General features: G+C 43.5%; 1 protein-coding gene across 1 annotated transcript in view; it reads left to right on the forward strand.

Moving 5' to 3' along the window:
* Positions 1-23,035, forward strand: part of SVEP1 (sushi, von Willebrand factor type A, EGF and pentraxin domain containing 1) — a 150,045-nt gene extending 127,010 nt beyond the window's left edge. Inside the window, exons 43-49 of the mRNA XM_077816485.1 lie at positions 453-626; positions 1,842-2,018; positions 2,606-2,776; positions 12,092-12,187; positions 18,172-18,267; positions 22,439-22,532; positions 23,005-23,035. Coding sequence (XP_077672611.1) covers positions 453-626; positions 1,842-2,018; positions 2,606-2,776; positions 12,092-12,187; positions 18,172-18,267; positions 22,439-22,532; positions 23,005-23,035 — 839 coding nt within the window. The remainder of the gene's footprint in view (positions 1-452; positions 627-1,841; positions 2,019-2,605; positions 2,777-12,091; positions 12,188-18,171; positions 18,268-22,438; positions 22,533-23,004) is intronic.
* The last annotated feature ends 4,425 nt before the right edge of the window (positions 23,036-27,460 follow it).

Genomic DNA, 27,460 nt, shown 5'->3' on the forward strand with positions numbered 1-27,460 from the left:
CGCAGCCCAGATCATCTGACAGCTTCTCCCACTGGCTGTGTGCCATTTGGAAGCCAGGAATGGTCACACCCCATCAGGCCGGTGATGCCTCTAGTCCAGTATCCCATCTGGCGAGTACCCGCTGTTGCGGAGGCAGAACAGTACGCTCTGGGATCTCTCTAAGTGGAAAGGAAGGAACCACTGAAGCTCAATCCCCTGCAACTAACCGGGGTCCAAAGCCCCAGGGCCAACATTGTTAAACTCTCTGTGATCTTGTTAAAAACATGCCTGGACGTTCACCCTTTCTCCATCACTAGGAGGAGTTCAGCCACCAACCCAGCTACCGATTTTTCTGTTACTGCTTACTAGGTTTTATTGTTCTCCGGTTGCTATTATAAACACTGCATCACGATAATCAAAGAATAAGGTATGGGCTTAATATAGTTTAAATTAATGACTTTATTTCCTTGCAGAGACCAGATGCAAAGCTCTGGCTTCCTTGGCAAATGGGAAGGCTCTGTATGAAAATAATACAGTTGGCAGCCGAGCCGCGTATTACTGCGACAGAGGATACAGCTTGGAAGGGGAGCCCATAGCAGAGTGCACAGGAACTGGAAGCTGGAGTCACCCGATACCGCTGTGCAAACGTGAGTGTTTGGTCGATAAGGAAGATTTTTAAGCATTAAAGGACACGTCCTGCTCTTTGTTTAAACCATTGTTAATTGAGAGTAAATCCATTGGCTTTGATGGAGCCAACCCAGCTTTATACTGGTGTGACTGAGCAGAATTGGTCAAGTTCAAAATCAAATATATTTGCCTATCCCAGTTTTTCCTCACTTAGTGAAATTCTGTAACTTAAGTGAAACTTCCCTTGCATAGCGAAATTTAATCTTCCGCTATTCTGCGGGTTCTGGGAGACACCTATGTGCATGGGAAAGAACTGAGTAGTACTGAGGCACATTAAAAATAACAACATCCGCCTACAAATGTTTGTGAAAATGAGAGACTAAACTGTTCAGTAGCAGGTGACTTTATTTGGAAAAGGGCTTTAAAAGGATTTAAATCTGCCCCTCTACCCCCAATTTAATCTTATTTGGCTGTAACTAATCTTAGATCTGTCTTGCATTGCACTAGGTGGATCATCTCTTTTTTTTAAACAAGAGACCAGTGTGTCTCTAGCTTCATGGAAGAAGCCTCCCCTCTGCTGGTGTACACATCGTGCTGTATCCTCGTCACATTTGTCATGCAACCCGTCCTATTTAAATCAATGGAAATGCTCCCATGAGGAAGGCCAGGAGGGTTTAGCACAAAATTACAGTTTGCAGGAACAATAGCTGACCTGTAAATTGTTGAATATTAATACTCTTCACGGTGCACACCCTTAGGGACAGATTCCTGGCACTCTGCTGCTTCTTTACCCTGTTCCGGAGCCGTTAAGCCGCTGTAAATCCGACTGAACCCAAAGGCTCTGCTTCTTGTTTACACTAAAACCTCTTCACGTTGCTCTAGCAGTGGAAGGGGATCTTAAAGCAACGTAAATTACATTGACATCCTCTTCAATGCCCGCTTCTGCAGCCAGGGTGAAATCCTGATCCCATGGAGGGCAATGGGAGTTTTGCCATTGGTTTCAGCAGAGCCAGGTTTTCATCCCCAGAACGTGGTGTAAAGTAACATTAGTATAAATGAGAATCAGGCCTATTATCTTTATTTTGTGACCCCAAGCCTCACAACTTTACACCTGTTTAAAGATTAAACTTGGGATCATTCCTTCTGCTGGTTTTGCAATTTGATGATGAAAAGAGGAGAGAGTTTGCAGACATGCTTTACAAATATTTTTTCTCCCCTCTCCCCCACTTGAACAGCAAATCCTTGTCCTGTGCCTTTCATAATCCCAGAGAATGCCCGCCTGTCTGAGACAGAATTTTATGTTGGCCAGAAAGTATCAATCAAGTGCAGGGAGGGCTATCAACTTAAAGGACAAGCTGCAATGACCTGTAACCCTGACGAGACTTGGACACCAGCAAGAGCTAAATGTGAAAGTAAGTGTACAAACTGAATTCAGGGCGGCTGTTGTGAGAAGATGGCTGGGAGATGCACCGTGTTCTTATACCCTTCCAGCATATTTCTTTGTTGGTGGGCAGCCCTAACAACAAGGCCTAATGTCACTCTCTTCTACTTACAACTTTTAAGCACCAATACGTACGCCATTGCCCCTGGCTGGCAGTTGGAGAGGAGTGTGGGGAATGCCCTGGAAATGGCTGCCATGCACGTTATGCACATTCATTCTTTGATTTGCTATGCACAACGTTGTGTCTGCTACAATTAAGCCCTATCTCCTGGTCACCCCCTTTCTCTGTCCCCATCATGCCCAGTTTCCCCCTTCTCACCAGTGTTAAACTTGGTGCTAGTGGCGAGGTCTGTCTTCATTGCTGGACACTGTGTGCGTTTCTTTTCACCATGCAGAAGCCTCTCTCTGCAGAGCTTTGCTCCCCACACTCTTCTTGGCAGTGCTCAGCATCCTGCGGGCTCGCCCCCTAAACAGACAGGGACATTATGTACTGTATTATCAACGAGTTCCCAGATGCTGCAGCTTATCAGCCCATGGTGGCTTCTTCTTTTTCTTTAGAGATTTCTTGTGGGCCCCCTGCTCACATCGAAAACGCCTTGGCCCGTGGCACATTTTATCAGTATGGAGACATGATCACCTACTCGTGCTACAGCGGGTACGTGCTGGAGGGGTCGCTGAGAAGTGTGTGTTTAGAAAATGGAACCTGGACAAAACCACCTGCCTGCAAAGGTCAGAGTCATTTTCTTAACTGTGCGCTGGTGCTTTTCCTAACCTGCTGTACAAACACACAAGGAGAAATTCCCATATGACTTCACTGTAGCCACAATTTAACCCATAGCACATAAAGTACAAACTCACGCCCTTTCTGCTTTAAAATAAACAAACACCAAAACAAACAAATAAATAAAGACTAGCTTAAACCTTCTCCCTAACCTTGGCTGCTTCTAGGGTTCCTCTTTCAAAGGCTACATGTCTCATACCCTAGATCAGCGTTTCTCAAATGTGGCCACCAGGGGCTTGTCTTGCAGCCACAGCCTCCTGTGATCGGGGGAAAGGGGGAGAAGCAGTGGCCCCAGGTCCCTGCCCCTCTCCGGAGATACAAATGTTGGAGGTGTCAGCAGCTGGTGAATTCCACACTTTCCCAGGGATGGGGCAGCAGGCTTTGGTGGCTGTGGGGCTTCGGGTTCCATCCCCGTGGTAGCAGGCTCTGTTTCCAGGCTCTGGTCCCAGGCTCATCACCCCCGCCATCATTCCTGGATCTCACCGCTTCCCTGCCCACCTCCCCATCGAGGGCTTAATTTATCCCAGGGCTTGCCGGGGCTGAGTAAGTCTGCTGTGAAAAGTGTTATTAACAAACATACAAATATCACTTTTCACAGCAGCAGACTTACTAGCTAGCAATTTTTTTTAAAAGCAACCAAAAAAAGCAAAAGAAATAACAACAAAAAGATAAGAACATGCAAAGCACCTGATTTATGTTTCTGTTCTGTTTAGGTCCACTAAAGAATAGAGACAACTGTACATTATTTTTATTACTGAGTCTGAAAAAATCCTACATAAATAAATTACAATGATTTGGACATGTATATGGGCATATTTATTTGTTTTTCCTAAAGTTAAGTAAGTATTTTAGGAAAAAATGTCAGCGCGGCCACCAGCAAGAGTTGGTAGCCGCACTCTGAGACCACCAAAAAATGTATTGTGAGAACTCCTGCCCTAGATCCCCTCTCTCCAGAGAGTCATTCACACATCAGTTATAATCAGCAGGGGGAACAAGTTTCCTTCCGTTATGAATCTACAGAATACACTTAATCCTTTCCCAGGCAGAACAACACCCGCTAAACAAATACTACCAGCCTGTTACATTCGTATGCTTAAAGAAATTTAGCTTTTTACTGTTAAGACAGAGCACGACAGGAAAGGAAAGTGTCTGATACAACTGGTGCTTATTCTGTTGTTGTTTAGCTTCTGTGTGTTGCTGAAAACAACTGTCTGCAGTAAGATGTGCAGAGATAAACTGATACAGCTGTACTGAAGTAATACACACTGAGGAAGCATCACAGCATCTGTGTTAGCCAGTTTAAGTACAGAACTGTAAAGACTAGATTAATATTTTTCTAAAATCCCCAAGATTTGATTGACAAATGGGCGTGTATTTACATAGCTGTATTTGCATGGAAATATATCCTAATTGTAGCACATATGAAAGTTAGTGTTTAAACACCTATGCACCCATTTGCACAACAATTGCAGTGATTAATCATACATACATGGGTGCACAAACTCACATATTTTGCATGTAGACCTAGAGTCTGTGTGTGTCTGTTTCTTGCTCCCTCTCTATTTTTAAACCTGTCCCTAAATGGCAGGAGAAGTGATTTTGAAGATAAACAGGGTCTCAGAGCTATCTTGTCAGAGAGTGTGTGTGTGTGAGAGAGAGAGAGAGAGATGTGTATACAATATAAACACATATACATTAAAAAGTATGTCACCACTGAAAAGCTAGCTTTCACCAGCAATTACTACAAAGTGGTACGGGAGATGTCACGGTTCTTCCCTTTATTTAGAATAGGAAATAACTGCGTTGTGGCTATTAGCAAATGTTGATACTTCATTGGCAATCACTGTGCTTGTGTGTGTATGTATTTATGTCTAGCACTAAGTGTATATAAACTACTGCAGCCTGACATAGCAGTACAAGTGATGATGTGGTTTGGCAATGCGTGCTATTTTGGTTGTAACAAATCTTCGCTGGATGGAATTCCTGTAGAATCTTGAATGCTAATTTTTCACATCTCTGCACCAAAATTGCTCCTGAAAAATATGCATGTGCACAAACTCTCACCTGTGCACCCCAGACTGGTAGTTGCAAGTACAGGCAGTTGTTTATCTGGGCATCTGTGTGTTTAGCAGGTGTAGGTACATATCTGTGCATCCAGTTTATTAGTTGCAGGAGCAACTAGTATGTCACATTTTGAAAATGTAGCTTCTCCTCCGTCAGCCCAAAGGCTGAGCTTCCCAGATGTGACAGGATGCTCTTCTCCAGGCCGGACTTCTATAGCTCTTCTTCTGCCACCAGATGGTTCCCAGCTGTTGTTTCTCCCCTACTAACTTGCATGCATCCAGCTCTCCACAAGGTAGTCTACAATTCTGGGATACATTGTTTATCTTATACATGTATCCTGTATATCGATGAAGCACACCTCCAGACAGCCGTGATCTACTAGGCATTAGAAATACTATTCATTTTGGTTTGGAGTGCCACATTCTCAAAGACTGTATTACAAAATTAACAACTCAGCCAAAACAGCCAAATAACCAACAATCTGGAGCAGACAGGGGAGGAAAACACCTACAAAACACAAAAACAGCAGTAAACTAAACCATTAAAAATAAGATATAAAGAGGGGTTCTGCTGGACTTTCTTAATGCCAGAGATGAAGTATAGCAGAAAGCCCAGGGGCAGACATATCCAAAAGCGTAGGGCCACAGTGGGCAGGGCACTACCTCCTGCCATTTCAAAATTATGGCGTTGATTATGATCTCAGTGCCCCCAGTTTATACACCAGTTTGACTCCTCTTACTTCAATGAAACTAATCCTGATGGACACGACTATAACAGAGACCGGAATCAGGCCGTTTATGTTGACAGTTAGCAAGCCCAGTTCAGCCTGTCTCAGATTCTGTAGCTGGATACAGAGCAGCAAGCAATACATCAGAACAACTAGTGCTATGTTATTTAGAGGTTTATTTATTAAAAGAAAAAGGCTGGAGGCACATCCACTGACAGTCACAAACAGTGCAGGTCTCAAGGCACAAGTGTAATGCTGACAGACCCCGGTTGTCAGCGGGCGGGATCAAACCTCTGGAGCTCAGTGCATGAGCTAAAAGCCAACTGGCTGTTGAGCAGACTCATTTTATCTCTCTCTTTAAATGGTCTCAGTGCCACTAGATGGGAGAGAACACCACACCCAGAAGGTGTGTGGGTTACCCAAGCGCTCCTGCATCACAGGGAAGAACAGTTTTGTTGCTTGTTGCGGTTCAAATACAAGACAGAACAAGGCTTTAAGCAAGCAAGCAGGCTGGTCTGCCGACGGGCTGGTCTGCCTGTCAGCTTTCCACCCTCTCTTTTATTTCTCTCCCTCCTCCTGCGCATTACATACTCCAACAGATAAAAGGAATACACTGGCTTTGTTTAATATTCTTATTTACCAATTTCTATCTACCGCATTCCTTGCTCTTGAGCCTTGAGTCCAGTCCTGGGAGGCTTCCCACGGTTCATGTCATCTGGGCGAGTTTCCAAGGTTCATGCCCTTGAGAGGAGCCGTGTGTGCACTGCTTCTGCACAACACTCGGGGTGTGCCCTGAATGTTGCCAAGTGCATGAACCCTGCATGAATCCTACAGTTGCTAATGTACTGGTCTGGGACACCAGAGACGTGAGTTCTGTTCCCAGCTCTTTCTATGAGACCTTAAGTAACTCATTCCCCGTCTGTAAAATATTCCTCACAATCCTTTTCTGTTTAGACTGCAAGCACTGTGGGGCAGGGATTCTGTATAATGCCAAACCCCATGGGGCCTCAATTTCTGCTGTGACCTCTAGTCACTAATGTAATACAAAACTCCTGTCAGTGGTGGTGAATCTTATGAGTCAAGGCCCTTGAAAAGTCATGTTGCCCTGCTCTCCAGTAATGGTTTGCAATGGTCACCCTAGATAGAGCACTTTGACAAGGTCCAAATCTAAAAGGTTTGTGACTTCTAAGCACTTCACAGATTAAAAAAGCCACTCCTGGGCTTCCATGTAGATCACAATGCTGCCTTGTGATCGCAATGGAGCACCATCACGGTTGCTAGAGTGGAGGACCCAACAGCAAAGTGAAGATGATGGGTGACTTTTCCAAGGTGCCTTACATGACTTAGGAGCCCAAGTCCCAATAAAAAATTTAGGCTTCTAAGTCACTGAGGCGCTTTTTTTTGAGAATTTTTCCCACTATCACATTAACGCCATCATTGTGGGTGTGAGGATGTAGAAGTGATCTCTGTGTGTGGTTTCTGGAATTAGTTAGACATCAACTAGCAAAGATGTTTTGGGTAAGTTTGTGGTGTTAACATCTTACTGTTGATCTGTCACAAAAGCTTTGGGTTCTAGCCTGATTGTAGTGTAGTGCTGCAAGCTGTTATTACTTTTGATTCTTCTTTAATGTTTGCTATTTACACACAGCCCTGAAGTGTGTTAAGGCTTTGGAGATGTCTGATAAGGCAGGTCCTTACCACAAAGAGCTTACAGCCTGAGGGTCTGATTCTGCATTCTACGACCAAATGTGCAGCCTGATCCAGAGGCCCCTGCAAGTGGACACTTTGCATTGGCTTGAATAGGCTTTGGATGAGGCTCGTGGCACTTACTACCATGAGTAGTCTCCCTGAAGTTGCTGGGACTGTTCACAGCCAGAAGCACTATGGGTAAAATTTTCCAAAAGACCTCAGTGACTGAGAAGTCTACAATGCATTTTAAAAAGTGGGCTTGGCCGTAGGCGCCAGAGGCCTCATCTACCCTGAAAAATTAGATCAATCCAGCTGTGTCATCACTCAGGGATGTGAAAACCCTAATCCCCACTGAGTGATGCAGCTAGGTGTTCCGTTGACCTAGCTACAGCCTCTCAGAGAGGTGAACTAACTACAACGGGAAAACCCCTTCAGTTGATGTGGAAAACCTCTACCTTCTGTGCTACACTGGTACAGCTCCACCACCATGGCTCTGCCACTGTAGCAGCTGTGTAGTGTAGACACGGGCTCAGTTTCATTAAAAGTCAAAGGATGAGGAAAGGGATATAATAACGAAACCAGCTATTGAACAATACTGGCTGACACGCACTTTGTTAGTTCCGTGATTCTGCTTTTTTTTTTTTTTTAAATAAATGTTAATGGTTCTAATGTAATGTAAACCACATACATTCCAACATTTTAAAAAAATAAAGCCTAGAAGTCCTGCTTCAGAAGAATATGGATCTCTACAGCTCACTGTTTAGCAGTCCCCTGCCTCTCAGCTTTCCTTCCCTCCCTTCTCCAAATACCAATGGCTTGAGGTGGTCTTGGAGATGAAGGGGTTAATGTACTAACTCACAAAGCACTATCCCAGACCTGGCAACCCTAGATATTAATGCCGTATGTTAATAGTTTCCTGCCTCCTTCCCCTAAAATGAGAATAAAAAGGACCAAAGATGTTCATGAGAGAAAAGGCCTATGTTTCCCTGATATATGTGAAAGTGATCTTTTAGAACTGCTTTATAAACAAGGCAGAATATTTTCCTAACAAAAGGCCTACAGTATCTAAAGCTTTGTGATCTACATCAGAAGCAACATGAAAGCAAGAAGCATAATGAGTCACGTAGCTTTTGACACCAGTGGTTAGTTATTAATCTCCCAAGCCTGCAAGAAATGTCTAACCCAACTAAACAAAGTAATTAATGTGAATATTATAATTAAAAATACAGACTGCATATTAATTGGGAGTGCACAGCTGCGCTTGTCTGAACTGTATCTAGTTAAAGATCACACTCCTGGTTCTGATCTCAGTGACGCTGGTGTAAATCTGGAGTAACTCCATTGAATTCAGTGGAGTTACACCAGCATAAACTAATGTGAGTGAGATCATAGTCAAGCTCCCATTTGGGAAGCCAGCGACAGTATCCATGGAGCTTATGATCTGCCCACCACCAAATGTAGGACAAAGAGCCGGTAGGAGAGCCAAAAGAAAAACCAGAGGGCACTGCACGTCGTTTTAAAGGACATGGGCTGATTTTCCTGAGCAAAAAACAATGTTACGTATCTTTTGTTTTTCTCGCGAGCATTTCTCATGCAACTAATTTGCAAGAAAACAATGAGTACACCAAAAATGTGTGGTTTAGAGCTTCCTTTGGCTCTAAAGAAAGGGACTTCTTTCAAAAAGGTCGTGGAGAGCTATCGTTGTAGTCTGTTCTGTTCTGCATCTTGTACCGTGCTCATCACTGTAGTATCTCTTACATTCTGTAGCCTCATAACATTTTGCATTTACATATCACTTTTGATTAGCAATAGTGAAGGCTAAGATTTTGTCACGCAAACTTTTAGTAGAATTCACAGACAGGTCACGGGCAGCAAAGAAAAAAATCACGGAAGCCGGTGACCTCTCCATGACTTTTGCTAAAAATATGCATGACAAAATGGGAAGCTGCAGGGTCCCCACACCACTCCTGGGGGGCCAAGCTAGGAGATGTGGGGCACCCCAGGCGCTCATGGCAACTCCCGGGCACCCGGCCGCCTGCCTTGGCTCTGAGCTCCCAGGTGCCCCGCCCACCCGCCCATGGCAGCTCCGAGCTCCTGGGCGCCCGAGGCACTCCCTCCCCTGCCCGCAGTGGCTGGTAGGCAGCTCGAGGCCCCACAGTTCTCAGCCACCACAGGTGATGGAGGAACCCTGCAGCTCCCAGGGGCTGCGGGCTCAAGTCACAGAGGTCTCTGGAAGTCACAGATTCCGTTACTTCCGTGATCTCAATGCATTATCCCAGTTTCACAGTCATAACATTACTGGGAGTCACCCGATAGCATTGTTACAGATAATTTTACTAATTCTGCTTAACTGACTGTATAAGTAGTTGTACATGGAGAAATGTTGTGTTTCTTTTTAAAAAGCTGTGCAGTGAATTTGGCCCCCTCTGCACAAGACTTTTGGACTGGGCTCATCCCTGGGTGCAGAGCTGCCAAACAGTTTGTACCCAGCCAGCTAACAAAAACATTACGTGGTGTCAAATCTGAGGCATAAAGAGGGTAAGTGGCTTGCTCAAGGTCACATGGAAAGTCTGTGGCAGAGCTGAGAAGAGAAGCCAGAAGCCCCCAGTTCTCTTCTTATTTATATTAGCTTTACACCAGGATAACTTCTTTGACTTCAATGGAGTTAGTCCTCATTTACACTAGTGTGAGAGGAGAATAAAGCTGTAGGTCTTCTAACATCTAGCCCCATCTCTGAAGCTCAAGACTACCTTTCTCTTCTCTTGCCTGCTCTACTGTTCAGTAATCTCCCAGGCATAGGCACACAGTCTCTCATTCCCTGGAGCTATATATAACAAGTCCACATGGGAATAATACTGTCTTATTGTGCATATAGAATTTCACAATCAGGGCTGGCCACAGGAACAAGAAAAGGAAACCTCTACTTGGGGCCCTGAATTGCAGAGCTTACCTGGGGCATTGCATACCAAACAAGCTCTTTATTTCACAGACCAACTTTATCTCCTTTTCCAGTGGCAGAGTGGGGACACGTCTCATAGCCAACTCTTACTGGTAGTTTGGAACTCCTGGTAGCATAAAGCCAGCCTTGTTTATGTCATCCTATTTTATTTTCCTGCTCATAGGATATACACCTGGGACATCGCTCAGGCGAAGTGTGGATCACAGGCAGTTTCAAAGCTTTACGCTTTAGTTACAGTCCTTAAAAAATTGTGCCCCAGTTTTTAAATGTTTTTTGTTTATGCTGCCTCATACTAGTACTATAACTTAACTAGTATTCAGAAAATGGAGGTTGCCTGTTGTTTCACAATAATATACACACAGTGGTGAATCACTGTGTTGTTAACTTCCTTAGAACCATAGCTGTGTGAAACTTTTTTTCACGAGATCCCAGGTTGTGCAACACTCTGATTCAGGTTTCTTCAGAAACGCAACAGGCAGTTCAGGGTTTGACTCTAAAGGTTTACAACCTTTGGCCCAGTTTCAGGGGAATCCAAACAGCGCTTCTGGAAGAATTTGTAGAGTGGGGGTGCTGAGAGCCATTGAACCAAACTGTAAACCCTGTATACAATGGAAACCACTTCAAGCCAAGAGGTACGGCAGCAGCCCTAGTTCCAGCACCTATGAGTCCAAACTATGGTTTCACATTGAAACTGTAAAACTTGCAGCAAAACCTGGTTAAACTTGACTATTTCAGTGGTAGTTTTGGATTGGTTCAAACATGAAACTCATAAGTATTTTAATATATTTAATGGTTCGTCATATTTAGACTAATAATGAACCAGATCTGGGGCTCTCTCAACCCGAAACCTACATTTCACTTGCTCTAATAGTGGTTAAATATGAGATACATTTACAATGCATTGTGTGCTTATAATTGCCACTAATTAAAATTTTTTGTGATTCTGTATTTGCATTGTAGTAATACCCACAGGCCTTGATCTCCGATTGGGGCCCCACTATGGTAGGCGTTGTTCACACACATGATAAAAACAGTCTCTGCCCTGAAGAACTTACAGTCTAAGTGACTTATATTTACTTTGTTACACAGTTTTGCAGACAGTGGCGTTTGTAAATAAACAGACACATGGTACAGTGTTACAACAGATTATCCCAAATTATCACAAAGTACTCTTCATTCTTCTGTCATGTGCCTGCAATAAATCATTGGTGCTGCTATTTTGTTTTATCTTATTTTAGTGACAGAAGGTAGATTATACCTGACAGCTTTGCCTTGTTTTTATGCCAAACTTGATTTTCCTTTTCCCCGTGTATCGGACTTAATTTTTTTTACAGGAGTGAGGGGATGGGGAACTGTTCAGTTTTTGTTTTATGAAATGAGGAGGAAAATTCAGGTGAGAGACATCTTGCAAAATTGTAAAAAAAAAAAAAATATACCAGCTTCGGCAAAAAATTTACTTACCCATTCTTACCATGATAATGACAGTGGAAAAAAATATTTTACTCTCGTGTCAAAAATCATATTTGACCCAGATATTTGAGCAAGTAAAATTTTGCAAGGCTGGTTGGTTTAACACCTCAGTATAAATATAATAATTTAAAATAATTGCAGTCCTTAATAACTTGAACAAGTCATCCATTAGAGGGGCAGTATTATACACACACAAGCACACTATATATTCCTTGCAATCAAGGCAAAGCTTGTCTTTGAGTTTTGCTGAATTCATTTGTCTTAATAACAAGGACTGTGTAAGATGCAGAGCTCTGGGCAGAACAGTTTCTGAATATTAACTGACCCTGACTGGACTGTGTAATTATTTTCCAGCCATTTGTCGATTCCCGTGTCAGAATGGTGGAGTCTGTGAGCGACCAAACGCATGCTCCTGTCCAGAAGGCTGGATGGGCCGTCTCTGCGAAGAGCGTATGTACATGATCTCACAATGTAGCTTGAAGATATGCAGTAGATAAGAGATGTGGATTTACAGGATGTCACAATGGATGTGCTGGGACAGTTATTGACTTAAAGTTTCAAAATGGCAAAGGCCATAACCTGTTCTGTTTGGCAAATTAGATATGAACTGCAACAGAGGACATAAATGATCTTGCTCGGTTGTGTGGAATAAAAGTGTTCCAAACAGAAAACAGCAACATGGAAGTGTAGATCCAGAGGACAAATCTACACACAAACGTGCACTGGTTTAGTTGAACCAATGTAAAGCGCTATTTGCACAGTCTCTCGTTTTGGTTTAAGAAGGTCTCGTTTCAGTTTAATTTAAACCTTCCTCATAAAAGGAAATATGCCTGGTCCAAACCAAAATAAATATGTCCACACAACCTTTTGCACCAGTTTAACTCCATTGGTTTAAAATCACTCCTGACATTAAACCAGCGCAAGTCTGCATGCAAACAAGCCCTAGTATACTGAGAGTTACTAAGCACCCACAACTCCAACTGACTTTGAAAGTTGTGAGGGCCCAGCACCTGTCCGGATTAGCCCCTAGGTCATGAAAGTTCATCTTGCGATTGGAGGAAATTTTGGACCTAATTCTTCAGTATCTTGCAGCTGGTGTAGTCATATAAACCTGTGAAAAATAGGTTTAAAATTCTGCCATTCTGATTTGGTTGCAGCAAAAACCCAGTTTTTTCTGATTTTGTCTGAGTGTAAACAGCTGCACGAGGCCGTGGAGATCTGCGTCCTTTATTTATATCCGCAGTAGGCAATGGAAAGCTAGCATTCCGCCTCCTCTCCCCCCACAGCCATTCCCATTCCGCCCCCTCTCCCCCTTCCGCCCCCAGAGCCTCTTGCATGGCACAAAAGAGCTGATCACAGATGGTGAGAGACACAGGGAGGAAGGGAGCGGGAGGTGCTGATCGGCAGGGTAGGCAGAAGGTGCTGGGGAAGGGAAGGAGGTGCTCAGGACCCACCATTTTTCCCCTGTGAGGAAATAATTCCTAGCGTTGTGAGGCATAATTCCTAGCGACTCTATGAGAGTTTTGCCCAAATACAATACTGAATAAAAGCTACATAGGGATTTTAGGACTTTGTCCGTAATTATTATTTATACAGGGTCATAGAGTGTGCATGGTGCTATACAGACACAGAAAACAGACAGATCATTGCCCCAGGAGGTTTTTCAGGCTAATTTCAACATGACTCAGTATGGGATAGCAGTAAACCCCCAGGAGTAGTGGGTGTGTTGTGGGAAGAGCTGGAGTTACAGCCATAAAAGACTGAGATTTATGCTTTGGATTGTGCGCACACCTTTATTTACTAATATACTCACAGAATATATCAAGTAGTTTGCATAGTTAGATGTTAGTGGTCGGATAATAAAGCGATGACTCTCTGGCTCCTTTGCCACCCACACCCACGTCCTGATTTTCTGCAGCCTGCCATGCCCTGCGCCCAAGGGAGCTGGTGCTGGATTTCCCCTACAGGTACAAAGGATCATTTTGTGAGTAAGGGGCTGGACAGGGGCTGGGTTCGAATCTTGGATCTGCCACACACGCCCTGTGTGACCTTGGGAAGTCAGTTAGGCCCAGATCCACAAAGGTATTTAGGGTCCTAACTTCCATTAAAATCAGTAGAAGTTAGAAGCCTAATATCTTCGTGGATCTGGGCCTTAGTCTCTCCGTGCCTCAGTATCCCATCTGTAAAATGGGGATAATAGCACGGCCTAACCTCACAAGGGTGTTGGGAAGATAAACACACAGTTCTGGAGCCCACGAATACATAGGTTTCAGAGTAACAGCCGTGTTAGTCTGTATTTGCAAAAAGAAAAGGAGTACTTGTGGCACCTTAGAGACTAACCAATTTATTTGAGCATAAGCTTTTGTGAGCTACAGCTCACTTCATCGGATGCATACTGTGGAAAGTACAGAAGACGTTTTTATACGCACAAACCATGAAAAAATGGGTGATTATCACTACAAAAGGTTTTCTCTCCCCCCACCCCACTCTCCTGCTGGTAATAGCTTATGTAAAGTGATCACTCTCCTTACAATCACTTTACATAAGCTATTTTATGTAAAGTGATCACTCTCCTTACAATCACTTTACATAAGCTATTACCAGCAGGAGAGTGGGGTAGGGGGAGAGAAAACCTTTTGTAGTGATAATCACCCATTTTTTCATGGTTTGTGCGTATAAAAACGTCTTCTGTACTTTCCACAGTATGCATCCGATGAAGTGAGCTGTAGCTCACGAAAGCTTATGCTAAAATAAATTGGTTAGTCTCTAAGGTGCCACAAGTCCTCCTTTTCTTTTTGCATGAATACATAGATATCTGGATAGATAGAAAGGCAAATATTTCCATCTACAGTTAGTACTCAGAGATGAGCCTGAACCAGGGCAAACGCCCTCAGACATCAGGGTTTTGAAATCCCAATCTGAGTCCTGCTGCTTGAGACCATCTCTAGTTATTACATTGTCACTGTACTTAGGAGTGTTGCATGTAAGTGGAGACCCATGGAAAAGAATGGCAGATCCCTTTACAGTTAACAGAGGTGAATTTGATTAAAGTATGAATATTGTTTGTCATGGCCTGTACACCATGTTTAAAAACAATCTATGAAATCCACTTACTTCCTGCAGCTGCTGCTGCTAAGTCTCTGCCTGGGCTGGGCACCACCAAATTGGCTACATGAAAGTGAGGAGAAGAAATTTGGCAAACAAATTGTTTGGCCTTCGATGTTATACACTCCAGCTGAATAGTGCCTTCATACGTAACGTTGTCTCTCTTCTGCAATCTCTGTGTCCCTTCCGACACACACACACACTTACTTCCTCTACTCCAGAGGTTCAGGGTGAGGTGAGTGTGCCCAGTACCTTGCAAAATCGATGAAACGTCAGAAATGATTTCCTTACCTTCCTGGTAACAACGATGCTTAGCCTAGTCCTCAGCTTTGGAAGACTAATGTTAGGCTCCTGGTCATTTTGATCTGCCATCCCAATTCATAGCCAGTCTCCCTGTATACACAAAGGAACGGACCGCTGACTAGTTAGATTAGAGTTCCCACACAAACATGCGCCCTCTCTCTTGTTTATACAAAAACAGTAACTGAAGGGGGAGCCACATACAATGGGTTTTAAACGGTCTTACCTCATTTTGTGGCATTGTTTGCCATATAAAGAGAGTCAGTAATTAATACATAAGGACCTAATCTTGATCGGTGCTGAGTACCTGCACCTCCCCTCAGCTTCAGCAACAGATGCCAGTGCTGAGCCACCTCTCACGGTTACAAAACTGAGGTTACAAAACTGTGACAGGATTCACTCACCTAATATTTCATGGTACATTTGACTCAAGGAGCGGAAAAAGCTTATAGCGTGACTGGCCCTGCCTCCTGAGACTAGCTCTGCTGCCCTGAGAAATGTGGAGGGACCCTAATTTAAACAAAAGAGTAATCCAATGGCAGCATGGAATTCCCATTCCTTCTCATGCCTATTTTCAGCTTTGCCTCTGCTATGCAGTAAAGGACACGGGATCAGACCTTTCAGCCCCCAGATAGGGCACTTGACTCCCTCTTCAGGGATGGCACCCAGTTGAGAATGCCACCAAAGCTGAAGAACTGCTGAATTTGACCTGTTAATTTCAATGTGTTACAATTAAGTGTCCACCACAGAGTTTCACTGGGTTTGTCGTCCGAACCAACTGAGAAGCCTTACAGCAGCCAAGCCCACCGGGTTTCACCCAGTTCTTCTTCTCTTGTAGCATCTCCATTAGTGGAGGTTTGCAAGCATGGTAGTCCATTCTCTACAACCCTCTGCTAATCTCTTCGTGTATGAGTAGTCCTTTTGATCCACATCATCCATCCAAGACCTTCTTTTGCTGCCTCGTGTTCTTCTGCCATCAGCTTTCCCCTCCAGTGCCCATAAACATGCATCGCCTGCTGAATCTCTGAAAATGTGCCTTAAATCTTTCTTTTCGTAAAATCTCTGACCAGCGTTTGCTGAGTTCCAATCTTCACCCAGTTAGGACACAGGAATTCCCATTGTTAGGGACATTTTGCAGAGCTCTCCTCCTCAAGGGGTCTGTAGAGCAGGACTTTATTTGGGGCCTCATTATAGTCTTTACCCCGTTGGTGAGCACTCGTGCGAGGATTGTAATGGCATTACTCATGTGCGTAAGTGCTTGGTGGTGTGAGTAAAAGTTGGCACAACAGCGGCAGACTTGCTTACAGTAGTGGAGCAGGGAATCCAGTCCGGTTTTTAATGCACACTCCAAGGATTCAGACTATTTGTCATCAAAATACAGCTCTCTGCTGTGTCTTATTTGGACAACTGCAACAAACACGTTAAATAGGTTTTGCCTAAAAGTCATCATCTTGAATTGCTTCTGCTGACATTCATATTACTCTCATGATATTAGCAAGCAAACTGAGATTTAAACCACACTGACAGCTGTCAGAGTGTACTCCGCTTGAACCAAACTGGGGGTTTCAGGTTACTTTGTTGTTTTATGGTTTGGAGTTTGTATTGTGTATATTTTATTAATATGTATATGGTTACAAGTACATATTATTTTCCGCAATTTCCCTTGCATATAGATGTAGATATATGTATATAGATATAATGTCAGACAGTATCTTTCTACCAACCTACCATTCAAAAGATAATGGATAGATGATCAATAATAGATCGATCATCTATTTCTTATCACCGTGGTATGTAGGTGTAGATACAGTGTCTCTTGATCACCAAAAGGTTTTTCCATAAAGCACTCTCTATCTGTTGTTTTAATCTATCCACTGTTACTTCAGGTTTTTTCCTTCTCCTTTACTCTTCCTCCTCCACTCTCATCTTCTCCCCACTTCCCCTTGTACGTAATAGTCTTCAAGTATGTAAAAGGTACATAAAGAGAAGTGTGATAAATTGTTCAGCTTATCCACTGAGGACAGGACAAGAAGCAAGGGGCTTAAATTACAACAAGGGAGATTTAGGTTAGGCATTAGGGAAAACTTCCTAACAGTAAGGGCCGTTAAGCACTGGAAGTACTTGCCTAGGGAGGTTGTGGAATCCCCATCACTGGAGGTTTTTAAGAACGGGTTAGACCAGGTGTGGGCAAACTACTGCCCGCGGGCTGCATCCACCCATTGGACCTTTTAATCCAGCTCTCAAACTCCTGCCAGGGAGCGGGGTTAGGAGCTTTTCCCGCTCCGGTGCTTCAACCGGGGAGCGGGATCAGGGGCTTGCCTCGCTTCACTCCATGCAGTTCCCAGAAGCAGGGGCAGTCGGGGTTGCGTATGCTGCCCTTGCCCCAAGCTCCAGCTCTGCAGCGTCCATTGGCTGGGATCCCAGCCCAGAGCACCCTCCTGCACCCCAAACCCCTCATCCCCAGCTCCACCTCGGAGTCTGCAGCCCCAGCCGGAGCCCTCATGCCCCCTCTCCCCCTGCCCCAGCCGCCCTCCATACAATTTCCATACTGAGATGTGGCCCTCGGGCCAAAAAGTTTGCCCAGCCCTGGGTTAAACAAACACCTGTCAGGGATGGTCTAGATAATACTTAGTCCTGCCTCAGCGGAGGGGACTGGACTAGATGACCTCCTGAGGTCCCTTCCAGTCCTACATTTCTTTGACTCTCTTTGGCCTCCCGTGCACAGTGCACAAATGCAACCTGCAGCAGGGACAGGATAAGAAAGATCCAGTATAGGTCTGATGTATTTGAAGCTGAAATTATTTACTCCCCACTGTTAGGCCAAATGCAGATTTGCTGCCAATGGATGAGTTTTATTCTCCTTGTAAGTAGACCACACGCAAAACTCCTGATAGTGGGTACAAAACAATAGATGAGATGAGCTTTTGGTGGAACAAAGGTTTTGTTCAGCTCATCTCAACTTCCCTCTCTCCTTCTCTGGTACTGATGTTTTTCTTCTTTGTCCTTCCTCTCCCTTTATTTTTTCTTAGCAATATGCATCCTGCCTTGTCTGAACGGAGGTCGCTGTGTGGCCCCATACCAATGTGATTGCCCAACTGGGTGGACTGGATCACGCTGTCATACGGGTAAAACTACTTTTACTCACCTATGTTTCCTTTTCCAGAGTTTGTTGTCATCAACGCCAAGCAAGGCAATATAGAGGCATTACCCAGGGCTCTATGGTAACCACTGACTGGCTCAGGAAAAAAAAAATTACTTAATATTCCTGGAGGGTTTGATCTCCACTGCTGCCGGCCATTTTCAGAGTAATCTTATTCTTGATTAGTCTGCAAAGCAGCCTGCTCCCATAAAGTATTATGTAGCATTATCAAGGGAGCTTTCTGTTAAGGACATGCAGATAAAAGAGAGGATTCCCACGGCCCATTTCCAAGGAAAGTAATATTACAATATCACCCAAGCAAGGAACGAGCAGAAAGCATGCATCTGAACTATTGCCTGAGCGTAAGAGTTGCTGAGCATCCACAGGTCACGCTGACTTCCGTGGGGCTGCTGGTGTTCCACGTCTCTTTTAGCTGAGACATCTGTGTGAACACCAACCTTTGCATTTGTGTTTGTCACTTTGATTTATCCCACTGCCCAGTGTTCATTTGTGAGGAAAACTGTACCTAGAACAAATAATTATGAGCAGAATTTGAACCTGCCCTTTAAATCAGAGGGGTCGCTGTGTTAGTCTGTATCCACAAAAACAACGAGGAGTCCGGTGGCACCTTAAAGACTAACAGATTTTTGCATCTGAAGAAGTGAGGTTTTACCCACGAAAGCTTATGCCCAAATAAATCTGTTAGTCTTTAAGGTGCCACTGGACTCCTCGTTGTTTCGGTCCTTTAAAGACCTTCATGTTACTTAGTATTCAGTAGTCACTTGTGGGTGACTACTAACAGCATGGAGAAGAGTCAGGGGAAAAAGAGATGGGCGTCTTAGTATGTTAGACACTCTAAACACAAGTGATGCAGTTTGTGCCTTGTGTACAATACATTAGTAGAGAGCTCAGACCTTCAATACTTATTGCTTCTTGTTTATTTATTCCTTTGGAATACTTGAGCATCCATCCCCACCTCTCGGTGTAAGCTGTGTTAACTACATGTTCTGTATGTAGGCCAAGGTATGTTTAGCAGTGTTCTGGCTATGATAGCGAGCGGTGCTCTGCAGAGGTCCAGCACGTTGCCAGAGGCATTCTGTCTTCAGAAGGCAGAGGAGAGAGGCAGACTGAATTATTATTCATTATGCAAACAGTGTGCTAGGTGCTCAGGTCAGAGTCCTTCCCAGAGGAGCAATATGCACAAACCTCTACAACTGCCCTCTTTAAAATGATGTAGTATGAGCTCCCCTCAGCTTGTGCCACTAGTGAGGTGCTTGGATGGTATTGGGACCAGGCCATATCCCCAGCTTTGCCTTCTGGAGTACTCTAGAGTGCAGCAGCTCAGGTCTTGCTCACTCTCCCCTGCGCTGTCATCCAAGGAGCGTATGTTCTACCATCCTGGCTGCCCTGTGCGAGTGTCAAGAGGAAGGCAGCATCGCCTGCAGCTTCTCTCCTTGCTTGTGCCCATGCAGGGATACCCGGAATCCCAGCCCGTAGTATCTAGTTTAGACAATCCGAAGGACAGAATAGTGGCCCTATTTTTAAACCTCCAAACGGATCAGGGGGTGGGGAATCTATGTCGTGGATTCACTGAGCTGCACTGCTACTTTTGAAATACTTTAAAGAATTGTGAGTCTGACGATCCCCTCCCTCTGGTGTAAATTAGATATAATTACTCAGACTTCAGTGGAGTTACCCAATAGTGTAAGTGAAAGGAGAATCAGGCCCAGTTTGTATAGCCATGTTGATCACACTTTATACGAATGTTCTATTTACAAATGATTTATCCAAGCTTAATAAACGAGAGCTGTCATGAACACAATGCAGACGTGAGCAGAATGTGTTGTAAATGTTTATAGTATCATCAGCTTAAGGTGTAATAGATGGTTATAAGTAACTTGATGGACTGGATAACACTCAACTAGCCCTGTAATAAAAGATGTATTAATCATGAATTATCCCTTTATAAACGGTTTTAAATGGAATCTTAAGTGTGGCACAGTTTAATGGAGTATAGGGCCTGATTCTGCCCCCACATAGTTACACCAGTTAATTGGACTGACTGCAGTAGCATTACTCTAATTTGTGCTGGTGGAAGTCAGAGTCAGTGTTTCGCCATTAATTAATAAATAGAGCAGGTCAGCGAATATGAGGGAATTGCCGTGTGATATGCTGCAGGCCTAAGCATTCTTCTGAAAATCAAGATGCTAAAGTAAAAAATTTTCAACACATCTAAGAGTAAAAAAAAGTAACGTTTTCTGAAGAGACATTTGTGTATGACAGTATGCAGTAATATTCCCTCTGATAGTTTACAAAGCACAGTGGGAATTATTGCTGTTATGTCTGGATGACTCAGGAGATTGGAGACAGGATACACAGCATTTCTCTTCAGCCATTTGAATCCATGCCAGATTGGAAATAACCCAAAATTGTTATCACTTAATGGTCGTTCCGCAACCCATATGTCATTTCCAGTGGACAGGTCTGCCCATCACAAAGTCCATCATCAGAACTGGCATCCTCATTGGCATTTTCAGCAGAAAGGCCAATGTTAGATTCGTTATGGAGATACGGAACTCGCCTCTCACTTTTCAGCAGTCTGTTAAGGTTGGAGTTTTGAGGCACATGGGTGACGTGAGGTCAGGTGTGGGGCGGTTTGTTCCACCGCTGCCCTGACTGTACCTGTGCTGTGGATAAAGAGAGAATTAAATACAGTTACATGGATTTTTTTAAAGAATCTAAAGTAGTTTTCAGCGTGACGTCATTCATGATATTTAATGTGCCGAGAATGGTCCATTTCTGTGACCATCTGACATAATTTTGGTGCTGTATTGACCCCCATCGCTCCCTTTAAATGGACTGGGGTAGTGTAACACCAGCTGCTTTTGCCGATTCCTGCCAAGCAGTCCCTTTCTGTCTTCTGTGGCTCCATTTTTTAATTGGTTTCTGAATAGGGGGGCATTCTTGGTGCCTAAGTATTGTCCCCAGCTGCTGTCTTGCTCCCTGTGGTTTGCTTTTCCTCACCAAGACTGTATCGCCTGCCTAAGAGACTTCACATTTTGCAGCTGTCCTGTGCTATAACTTCTTCCATTAGACAAAGCTCATTAACTGTGTCTTCTAGTCTACCCTAGTAATCGTATCGCCCTTCATCTCATGGCCTCAGGGTGGACAGGAAGACTTGGGGTTTTGTCTTTTTCTCTCTGTTTGCCTGATGTCCATTTGGCTGACACAGCAGAGTAACTGCAGCTGCATCATGCGGTCCCGACACTACTCCACCAAATAGGCTTGGTGTTTCTTCACGACTTGAAGTGCCCTGTGTCGTTCACTTACACACCTCATGGCTGTGAAGTTTCTTTCAGGAAGCTGTTGTCATTCTCTGCTTCCCCCCTGTTTCCATGTTCAGCTGTTGCTTTACCGAGAATTACTCCTCATCAGAAGTTAGTTTTTAAGTGGCTCTTTTGTCATCACTTTCTCCTTTTCATCGGGTGTATTTCCCCACTTCTGACCATGTTGAGTTTCTGCTTTTCTACACTCAGTTCTGGATGTTGTCTGTGTCTCCCATTCTGAGCAAACCTCTTGTGTTTCATCTCTGAAAATGAGGCCTTCTTTCCTATTGATCTCTTTGATGTGCTATGTTAACTCCTCCTACTGCTTATATTTGCTTTCCACTTTGCTTGCCTGAGCTTGGAGCAGTAACGCATGTTTTAAAGCCAACATAAAGTATTTCATTGACTGTTTCATGCTGCTAGGCATATCACAGCAGCTAGCAAAAATAGCTAAGAGGGTGGCTTCACACTTAGCAAAGATCCACTTCTGAGCTTATTCTTTCCAGAGCAAATCATATCCAAACACATTTTCAGGGTTGTGTGGGGGTGGGGGTTCATGTTATGGTTTTGAGAAAAGGAAATGTAGCACCTTGGCCCCTCCTGTTCTCTGCCCGTGGCACACAAGAGGTTAGTCTCCTAAGAGCTTTGGTACTTTTGTCTAAACCAGGTTATTGGGTTCAGTATGGCTGGGTGGGGTTTACTGGGCTCATTCTGTGACTAACAGAATGATACATACAGGGCTAAATGGATTTTCAAAACTTAATCTCCCAGATGAAAACTATTCTAGCCCTACTGGAGTACATATGTATACATGTGTGTATTTGAATGCAGCTGTGTGCCAGTCTCCCTGTTTAAATGGTGGGAAATGTATACGACCAAATCGGTGCCATTGCCCCGCATCATGGACTGGACATGACTGCACGAGGTAAGTGCTGGCAAACCGTCTTTCACATCAGGTTTGTGTCTGACTCTAACGATCTCATTAAATGGAAGGTAAAGTTAAATAAAAAGCTGCCCCTGCTCGCACCCCGTCCCCACTCCACCCCTTCCCCTGAGCTACAGCCCAGGGGACTGCGACAGGGGTCAGGCGCACCCTGCACTCATGGGGCAGCAGGACGTGGAACGACCCGGCTCTAACGCGCTCCTCTCCACCGGCTTGTGCTGGGGGGCGGTTTTGCACCAAGCCTGCTCCTGGCCTGCCCCCCACAGACCTTGGGCAAAGACACCTCCCACCACTCCCTGCAGAAGCCTGTGGGAGCTGCGTAGGGCACCACAATGTCTAGGGACGGCCCTGCTGGCTGTAATCACTTCTGCTTTCATTTTGAGATGCCTCACTCTGCTGGTTCATTCTGCATATTATAGAACACTAATGTTGTTTTGTTTGTTTGTAAATGCAGGAAAAGGAAGGCTGGATTTTATCCCTTTTAACAGCAGAGGAACCATTTTATAAGAAGAAAATATTTCGTCAGCATAGCCACTGGGGCTTGAAACCTAATGCATTGTAAATCAAACCCTGTGCTTTTATTCCCCTGGAGGATGTTTTTGCTTTGTATTTTATTTTGTGATATATTTTTCCTCTACTTTTCCATTTTTAAAGAAACCATCTGTATTTTTTCATATACAAAAGTATAACAAATATATGCTGCTACACACACACAAATTTACAAATTCTGCTGTCCAGTGAGGAAATAGCTTGTGTACATTTTGGTCCTTGCCATTCCTTGAATACAACTGGTTAATTAAAATACACTTTACTGCCAGTCAAGAGTAAACAGGATGTTGCACTTCTGGGTACTAGTTGCCAAAGCCTTACTGTAATTCAGCAATTAGACTGTAGACAATAGTTACTGCAGGCTAAACTGAGCTGTGAAGCATTCCATGATACTTTGCACCTGATCTCACTTACACCTATGAGAACTGGGAGTAATTTGACTGACATCAATCTCAACCTGCTGATGCTCTGCTAAAATGGAGTTATACCAGTGTCAAACTGGTGAAGGAGGAGAATCAGGCCCTATAGTTTTTGCCCTAAGGAATTAATTTTCTTTGAAAATGTTTTAATGAGAGGGTGTTTGTGTTAAGTTTACCATAGATTTACTTGGGAAATAGTCAAAAGTGTAGACTAGGTGGGAGAATGTTGTGTAGCTCAGAATGAAATAGACAGACAACTCCAGTAGCCACATCCATGGAAACAGGTGATATTTGTAGTGTGCAGAACCATCGGTGAACCAGAAAAATAGTCGCTCTCACACACATACACGTACACACACATACACCTTGCCAACTAAGAACTTACAAAGTGCACAATCTGCATAGGAGTGAGCTATTCCAAGTCATGCGTAAAGTCTGTTGCGTGCTCTCGGACACGCCTATTGCTGAACTTATTAGCGTCTTACGAAACATGCACCTGAGTGCCCTTGTTAAAAATGCCCCTCAGTATTTTACACTAGGGATCCAAGACACTGATGCTTACCTCTTGCTAAGTAAAAGCAGGGGGTGAAAGGAATGTTTGGGGGGGACGGAGTGTGTTTGGTATTAGCATTAGAGAGCAAACGTCTGATGTATGAAAGGAGTTACTGTATAAGAATTTGGCTTAGAAACCTTATCTGACACGCCTTTCTACAAACACTGTGCTTGCTAGGTTCAAAATGCTCACGTAATAAAGTAAAATTAATATCAATGTCAGGAAAGAAGAGGAAGGAAATAATTTACTTCATGGAGCTTTATTTACTCTTAAACCACTCTGTGTGCACACTCTGGTTCCCCACCCTTCCCTTGTATGTTTAGGTATCCCTTAGGAACGCATCCAGGGAAATGTAGTCAGAAACAAAGAGGAGTTAATGATGTGTGTGCTGTGGGCACCAGTGAAAGGAAAACATCTGATTATTGTGGTGCCAGCTATAGAGGCAGAGAAAAATGACAAGTGGATTCTGTAAGGGTAGCAACTGTCAATTTAAAAAAAAAAACATGGCTTGGAGAAGAAAAGGAGGGAATTTTGTAAAACGGAGTCTTCTTTTCTTATCTCAGTTTTAACGCAAATTCAATTCCAACCTTCAGCCTGCAACCAAAGCAACCAATTGATAGAGATTTCCATTCAGATTGTAGCATGCTATAATTGAACAAAAGCAATCAGAAGAGTTAAGGAGTTTCTCTTCCTATCAAGCTGAGGTAGTACAGGGCAACTATACTGTAGCACCCAACTCCACTACAGTGAGTTTCCTTTACCATTTTGATTTAATCATTACTGCTAAAATATCAGAATATGATAACATTGTGCTGAACTATAATTCCCCCGAAAGAAATAATGATATAGCAATTTAGGTCTGGGAGAGGTTTGCACCAAATAGTTGCGCGCATGCTGTCAATAAATACTGTCCTGGGGAATGAGTCACCACCATTTATCAGTACGCATTTAATTTGCCTTTTTCTTTGCTATCAGCAAAACTCTTCATTTTCATTTTTTATTTTGTTTAAAACGTCCTGGGAATTTAGCAGTGTTTATTACAAACATTTAAAAACTGGTAAAAATCAGTGCAACAAATTAACTTCACAATTGTGTGGGTAAATACTGAGGGATGGGAGGATAGGAGGAAAAAAGCAACAAATAGAGAAGAGTAAACGCTGTTTGATGCTGTGGTTAATTTCATGAACTGTACATTAATAACACTTACATATCTGCATATGAGTGTATCTTCCACTACATTACCTTATTTTAACAGGCAGCCTAACATTTACACTTAGACAAACATTATTAACATAAAAACATCTACCTAATGTCATGTCTTGGGTTTGCTTAACACAATCCGTATTTTCATGGACTTGAGAGTCCAAAATTTGGGTGAAAAGCAGTAAAAACTGAACAATTGCTTTTTTAAAACCCAAGAATTTTTCAGTAAAAATCTGGTAAAACTGAAAACAAAGGGCCTTAGCTGCCCCACACAGAGTGTTACTGGAGGCTTTCTGGGCCATATGACCTGTTTTCAGTACACCACCAAGAAACTACAGGAGAGGGAGTGGGTAGATGGAGAAAACGGAGCTATCTTTTTATACACACAGACACACACATATATATATATACACACACACACATACATACATATATATATATATTGTTCTTGTTTCTTTACAAAAACCAAACCGTATCTTTTCTACTGTGTGTGTATAGTGTGTGCACTTTCTCTCCTCGTGATGCCCTGATTCTGTCTTGCCCTGATGCTCTCTTTGGAGTAGAACAGTGTTGTGAATGGAGACACTCTGTGTTGATAAGAGACTGCTTAAGAGGAGCCGCACAGCCACATGGCCTGCCTCTAGCACTGGAAATTCACATGGATGAAGAGTTAGACAAGACTCAAAGACCAGTCTGGAAAAACCATGTCATTAGCAGAGCTGCTGGCAAGGCACAAAGGCTGTTCTAGTTAATGATCTTTTGCTATTTACAATAATATAGTCTCAGAGGAACAATCTTTTTGCAAATACTGTATTGTCATTTATGTCACTGCTTGTTGTGTGTATTAAATGACTTCTGTGTGATGCACTTTACACTGTAAATAAAGTTGCACCCTATTTAGTACCTGTAAATACAACTTTGCGCTCTTTCATTAATCCTGACAACAGCTTCCTGTGTTTCCTCCCAGCTCTTCATGGCCTGATGTAGGATTTCAGGTTGTTAAGAGACGTGGATCTCCACTTAAGTAATTAATAATCATTCTGAAGGACTAATCCAGTACATCCAAACTTCATGCTTTAGATGCAGGTGCAATTAGCAGTGTTTTTAAAATCCTCTCCTCTGGTTGAAGATACATTAAAAGCGAGTGGGCGAAACTCAGGCCTGGTGTAAACAAGTACAACTCTATTAAAGTCAACATGTGCTCTTTGCTACGTGTGACCAAGCTGGATTTGTCCCAAACTGCTCATCTGGGCTCCTTGCATTATGCACTGAGAGTAAGTGCATAATTTTCAGAGGAGCCCTGAGGGGATTTTCAAAGATATCCAGGTCCCTAGTGAAGAGGAGCTGGGAGCTAAACTCCCTTAGACTCTCTTGAAAATCCCAGTAAATTATGGAAGATATGCTAGAATAGAAGATATTCCCAACAACCGATGTTACCACTATTCCATGCAAGGGAAGTATAGAACAGGTCAGCCAAACGATCTTTTGCAAGCCACACCACTGGTTGCAGGTCACATGAGAAATTGCACTGGATTTGATGAAAGCTTATTATGGGGCTTATTATTTGGCTTGTTTGGTGGTGTTGGGCGGCTGTTTTCATGCAGTTGTGGCCTGTTTTTTTCTGCTTGTCTCTGGAGTCTGCTTTTTAGGGGGGAAGGGGATTATGCCCTATGCTGTTTTTTTTCTCAAACTCCACCCAGCAGCATGGCATCGTGATGCAAACTCTGCCCAGCCACATGGCCTTGTGACACAAACTCTGCCCTGTGGCATGACCCACAGATACAATCCCTTTCCCCACTTATTTCTTGCCTTTTCCATCGGTTTTTAGACCAATTGTGCTTGTTTGCGGCAGGTTTTATGGCAACCCTTGCTGTTAAACTTCCTGGGTATGGTCACTTTTGCATCCCTTTTATATCTAGATCCTGGAATTCTAGTGCTGGGTGATTGGAGCAAGTTCCTTCATCTCTTTGCAATCCCATCTGTAAAACCAGGATAATGAGCCGAACCTCCTTTTGTGAAGTGTTTTGAGCTCTGCACGTGGAAATGAGAGTATGAGTGAAGTATTATTACTAAATGGGAGGATTGGCCAAAGCATCCAGAGAGAGACCATTTTCACACTGAAAGTGAAAGGTCACCATTTCGCCTAGAGGACTGTGTCCTTGATGACGATTAACCTTTTCATACAC

The sequence above is a fragment of the Eretmochelys imbricata genome, chromosome 5 (genome assembly GCF_965152235.1).
Source record: "Eretmochelys imbricata isolate rEreImb1 chromosome 5, rEreImb1.hap1, whole genome shotgun sequence".
Lineage (NCBI taxonomy): Eukaryota > Metazoa > Chordata > Testudines > Cheloniidae > Eretmochelys > Eretmochelys imbricata.